This window comes from Tyto alba, unplaced genomic scaffold (assembly GCF_018691265.1).
Source record: "Tyto alba isolate M040663 unplaced genomic scaffold, T.alba_DEE_v4.0 Super-Scaffold_29, whole genome shotgun sequence".
In the NCBI taxonomy this organism is placed as follows: domain Eukaryota; kingdom Metazoa; phylum Chordata; class Aves; order Strigiformes; family Tytonidae; genus Tyto; species Tyto alba.
The window spans coordinates 7639972-7645971 of NW_024881303.1; the positions used below are offsets into that span (position 1 = coordinate 7639972).

Genomic DNA, 6000 nt, shown 5'->3' on the forward strand with positions numbered 1-6000 from the left:
TATGGAGCTTGGCTCGTGGGGAGCCTTTGTCGAGTTCATGGTTCTGTTAAAGTTGTATTATATGTTGGAACAGGCTGTGCTGGCTGGTGTTCAGCAGGAATTTCTGACACCAGTAATATCTGGTGTGTTTGTTAAGATCTGAATACGATGATAGTGCTCAAAGAGTGTCTGCTAAAATAGATGAAAGATTGCTTTTTGGCTTTTGAGGACCTGGGATCAGGCTTGTAGCTAGTCTGTGGAGGGATGAATTGCTATTCTGGATGACTTGTTTGATTACCAGCTTTCGGTGTGTGGTGTTTTTGTCCTAGCTTAGATGTTACAGTCTCTGAAAGGGGAGAGCCACACCGTTTCTGACTAATACCTAGGGAAGACCTATTCCTAAATGAATTTCCCAGGGCTATTTAATGAAAAACAGCAACAAACTCAACTTATTTTATAAGCAAATTCTGCTTTGGCTGCATGGACTGACTGTGTGGTAGAACTGGTTCAAGCAAAACCACAGTTGCTTGGAGGAGCTCTTTTTACCTGCTCAGGGGCTATAGAGTAACCCAGGCTACACATTTCTCAACAAAAAACAGGCCAGAGAAAATCCAGTTTCTTGCGTGCCTCTCTCATTTGCCAGTCTCTACAGTGATATTCCGAATAATGCATCGATATCTCATCTTAGAGACTTGGTAAATCTGATGAAAATATTGTCTCCAGAAAGGTTCAGGAATGGAGCGTATGCTACTGCGTTACTAATGCTTTACACAATTTTCCAGGCTGGAGTATTTTGCTTGCTTTCATGCAACCACTATTTATTATTTAAATGATGAATCTGGAAAATTTCCCAGATCTAATGTCTGCCCCATTACTTTCTGTCTTGGATACTGCAGATAATCAGATGAGCAGTAAATCTATTCTGTGGAATAGAACTACATTATCTTTTTATTTTTTTTTTTCTGTCAAACAACTCGTGAATGATTTTTCTTTTCTTCACCCCCATAAAATACCTAATAGATCAAAAAAAGTAAAATCTGTATGCCAAACACACAGTATTCCACATGTACCTCCAATGATGCATCTGCAGAAATACCAGTGGGAGTGCATTTATCTTGGGTAGACGTGGGAAGATTATGTGAAATAATCCAAAGCACGGATACGCTCAGTTGGGTGGATAGAGGGAAGGACTGAGGTTGTTTTTTTTTTTTTTTTTTTGTCTTGTTGGTTGGATGTTCTACTTTTGGATTTTTTTGGTTCGTTTCTTTGGCTAGTTTTTTTTACCCTGGTTTCATTGTGCTGTTTCTCCATCCTCTCTGATGGGTTCTGAAGTCTTTGCTGAACCTCTCTGAAAGGAGACCGTCCTTCCGGGCAGTGAGGGGCCGTTTGCCAGAGGTCTCGGGTGTCACCGCCTGACGAGCGGGTGTTTGTGTCCCGGCTCTCAAACCGCGATGCCAAGCGGTGCGGGGGCTGCGGGCGGCACGGGGCGATGGCGCCCGCTGCCGCGCCCAGTGCTGCTGCGCGGTCCTCCAGCCGTCCCAGTCGTTCCCAATGCAGGGATGGTGACACGGCCTTTGGAAAAGAGAAAACACGAAGGAAACCCACCCCCAGGAATGACCATCTTGATTCTGAGCCTCTGCACCGAGTGTGAATTACACCTCTTTCCTTGAAAACAGGAGGCTTTTTTTTTTTTTTTTTTTTTTTTTTGCGCATGGTGATGAGAAACTAAAGGTCAGGAATGAGTCCCCTGAAGGCTCATGAAGAACAAAATACGATGTGTTTTAACTGACGTGAAAGGTTAATGGGGAAGATCAACATCCAATGGCTGCAGCTAAGGAAAGGGGACTTGTTTGGGCAGAGCCTGAAGCAAAGCGTAGGCATTACAGTGAATGGGAAGTGTGAAACCGTGGGGCAGAGAACACACGGCCCTTTAGCCCTGCTTAAAAATAATAGTGCAGGCTTTTTTTTAACTTTAGTCTACCCTCAGTAAAAACAAGTTACATTAAAAAACTGTGCACCAAAAAAAAGCAAACCTCTTTTTCCTGGTTTCTGCTTATAAGATTTACAGGTACTTAAAATAAACCTATGAAAAACAGACCTAGTGTGCTGGAATTTGCTAACTAGTGAGAGCAATTACCTCCAGGTCCCAAGACCTAACGGAGCTTGACTTTTTGGAAATAAAACTTGGCAAGCGCTTCTTCCTGCTGCTGTTGTAAAGGTGTACATGAAAAGATGTGCTGACCTCTGCCAAAAACCCCAGGAATCCAGTTCAGAGAGATTCTCCTGCGAAGGGCACGGCCGGATTCAGGCAGCACAGATGGGGATCGGTGTGGAAAAGCCGGCGAAACATTCGCTTCTCATTGTGTGGCTTCAGCGTGGCAGATTCTTTGGAATTGCCTGGTGTACCACAGTAATGAAATGGGTCAAGAGCAGTAAGTTTAGATACTTAACAAGAAAATAAAGACCTCACTTGACAGCCAGCAGCATGTCGTGCTTGTTTCACAGGAGCAAGGAGAATTAATGCAGGTTGCTGTAGTAAAAGTTGATCTGAGCCTTTTTGGCAATGATTTTGTATTGCTTCAGAGATCACATAGCAATTAACTATAAATGCTGTAATAGCTGTTAATCAGGCCTGCTTATGAAACTAATGCCCCAACTTCAGATGACCTGAAAAAAGGGAAAACATGGACTCTGCCTCTGTCCCTTTAGTGATGTGTAAGTAACAAAAGGTAAGTAATGAAGAACACACAACCAACCTTTGTTAATATAGAAATGTAAAGTAATCCCCCGTTTTCTCTGGACTGTTCCATGCATGAGTGGAAAATAAACTTTGTGCGATGAGATAAACACGATAGAGGTGAAATCTGAGATGGGAATTGGTTTTTATAAGACTCTTCAGTTTGGAGGGTGGAAGTAGTTTCACACTGCTGTTTTGAAGGAAATTATTTGTTGTCAGTATCCCTTCTTCATTCCTGGCTGGGGGAAGAAGTTCCTGTTTCCCACAGCAGTTGTAAAGGGCCTTTGGGAAGGATGAGATTTTCCTCCTAAAACATTAAGGCACAAGTAACAAGAATGTTTAAAAAAAAAAAAAAGAAAATAAATTAAAAATCTATTAAATGCACTCTCCCACAAAACAAGAGCTCTCTGCAGATCATCTTCCCTTGCAAATTAAGAGACAGGACAGGCTTTGCTGCTGTGTTTATAGATTCCCTTTGGACTAAAGACTATTAAAAGGGTTTGTGCCCTCATGCCTTTGCCTGTGCTGATGGGAACCAGTGCCCGGCAGTGGGGACCAGACTCCATCACGAGGTGGTACAAAGCGGCAGAGCTCACCTCAGCGTGGCCCCAGGAGGCAAATTCAGCCTCTCAGCTTCAGCATCTCACCAACAATCACTCAGAAATGTTGCTCATGTCTGTGCATTGTGGTTATTAGGTGCAAGAAATACAGTTTTAAAACTGTAATTAATCATTTCTAAGTAACCTCTTTTTCTACACGTTTATGGCATCAAGGGGTATGACTATTTATTATGTCTTACCTATAAAATCTGACCTGTTTTATATACTCTTTATGGAAACAGTGTACAGTCATAAATTAAAAGATGCAACTGTTTTGGATATTTTACTGGTGGTCCTGTATTTTCCTGCCAAAAGTGCAGCTGTTTTAGGTTTCTCGGGATAACATTATAAAAGGCTGTATGCGTTTTGCAAGTTTATGCTTGAATTGCCAAGCCAGAGGTGGAATGACTCAACCTTCCCAGGAGCAACATGTACCAAGTGATGAATCAAAACAGCTAGCTGAAGCTCCGTGGCTTACACAGCCACTGTGAAAAGCAGCTCTCATTGATGGTATTTTATCTGGTGTTCAGCGTTTGAGACGGTCGCTGTGCTGAGCGGGCTAGCCCGCAGCCTGCGTCTGCGTTTGATGGGGTTTTGGTGCAAAAGTAGCTGAGGGTCCGGGCTTGCATCTGCCCTACGTGTGGTGCAGGAGCTACAGGGTTACAGCATTGAATGAAGCCATTCAGGCCCCCTGAGCAGGCACCTTTAATGGGATTTCTCGGCGTGCACGGCTGGGTTTGAGCCTTCAGAAGGAGCCGAGGGCAGCCAGGAGCCACAAGCCAGGAGCTTGCGGCAGTGCCAGCGTGGGCAGCTGGTTCAACGTCGGCTCGTCGGTCTGGCTGGTTTGGTGTAAAGTCAGATGGCTCCGCAGATGGGTGGTGGCGGTTAATTAATGGTGAAGTTTAGAGGCTTCTTTAGCCAGAATGTTGATGCCGGGCTCCCATGGATCTAATTCCCCAGCGTCAGTGGACTTACTCCAGATACAGACAGACCCAGGAGCGGGAAGGTCAGCCCCACCGTCAGCAGAGCAGCTGGCAGAGCCGGCTCTTGGGAGCGCCCAGTTACCTGGGCAGAGCCGAGCCCCCCCGGTTCCCGGGGGAGTGAGGAAGGCCTGGGTTGTCCTCGTTGTCTTAGAAGGAGCTACTGAAGGGGGGGAGAATGCAACCCCCGCCCCAGCGCGAGCACAGAGCACCCAAACCAGGGGGTGTCCTTAACCCTGTGCAGCCTGTTGCGAAGAGCCAAGGTTTTTCGGTGGGCTGGCAGGGCAGCGTGGCTGGAGGTGCAGCAGCACCGGCATTGTTTCAGCTGATGGAAGTTTTTATACTGACATGTTCATCGGTGGCAGCAGGCGGCCTGTGTCTCCTTGCTTGCTCCCAAAAAGCAGCTTCAACTTCACTGTACTGTCAACTGCGCAGGTGTTTGACGTGTTTATTTCTGCGCTAAAAGAACGCCTGTCTTTGTTCTAGGTATCTCAAACACGTACGAGCTGCCTCTGTGCAGGATATCGCTGGAGGCTACACTTCTGCTCTTGCTTGTTACCGAGCCTTACAGGATGCTTTCAGTGGTCTCTTCTGGCACCCCAGTTAGCCAGCGTGCATCGGCCTGTGATCAAGGGACACCGAGCGGAGCGAGAAGCGAATCAAGCTGGCAAAGGTTGGGTAAAACTGCTGCCATCTGTACAACAGCTAAGCTGCAGTCACTTTTCTGTGTAAAACCAGGTGTGTTTAAGTGTTGAATAAAAAAAAAAAAATCAACCAACCAAAAAAACCACATCTGCACGAGAGCTTTGTAAAATGGTAGATACATTTTTGTGGAGGGGGAAACTTGTTAGTCATGTGGCACTTTGCTGAGGGAGGCTGAAGCAATAAGCCACATCTAATGGAAGATGTGAATAACTCAGCTGTGTATGTTTGAGGTTTAAAGAAATACACTTGTAAATTTTTTTTAAATAAAGCCAGACTTTTTTATTAAAGTTTGTGGTTTTACTCTTATTGCAGGGTTTTATTTGCACAAGCATTTAAATGCCATTTTGATTATAACATTTAGTGTCAATATTCAAGCCTACATTTTCTTCCCATAAAACTAGTTTCCCCAGTTCAGACAAGTGGGTTTTTCCTCCTGCCAGCTGGATGAGAAACTCTGGAACTATGCTGACACAACTCTTATGCAGAATCCTTCCTGATGTCACTTGGTTCTTACCTTTGTCTGGAAAACAAATCTTTAGCTGAAAGTTTTTTGACTGAGTTCCTCTAGAAGCAATCTAAGAAGCCTCAATACAAGGCTGGGTCATTCAAGTAGTCAAAATTTGTTTTTTTCCTGTCTAGCTCTGTTTGCAACTTCTTTGTCACTTGTTCAGGAGCTTCTTTTAGTAAGAACATCCTTTTGTCTGGCTTTAGGGATGACCCTTGCCACTTGATCTGCTACTTTAACGTATTCCTTCCCCTCTTCTTGTAGTGGAGCGTAGACTAATTGCAGCAGAGATGGGCCTCTGTGGCGTGACTGGTCTTTGCCACGAGTGTGTATAAACTGCAGGAGACTGGAAACTGCTCAGGACAGTGAGAGCCTCTAGAGTAAAGCCTGGACCACGTTTTATGGGTCATCTGTTAATAGTTGTTGAACACTGCTCTGGAGCGTACTAAATGAAGGTATTTTTTCTATGTTGTAGTAAAGAGAAGAATAAGCTCT

General features: G+C 44.8%; 1 protein-coding gene across 2 annotated transcripts in view; it reads left to right on the forward strand.

Moving 5' to 3' along the window:
- MNAT1 (MNAT1 component of CDK activating kinase) overlaps positions 1-5287 on the forward strand; it is a 124818-nt gene extending 119531 nt beyond the window's left edge. Inside the window, exon 7 of one of the 2 annotated variants that reach the window (XM_042799032.1) lies at positions 4782-5287. In XM_042799032.1, the coding sequence (XP_042654966.1) occupies positions 4782-5027 (246 nt within the window). In that variant the 3' untranslated portion in view covers positions 5028-5287. The remainder of the gene's footprint in view (positions 1-4781) is intronic. The other variant, XM_042799033.1, reaches the window with a different exon arrangement.
- The last annotated feature ends 713 nt before the right edge of the window (positions 5288-6000 follow it).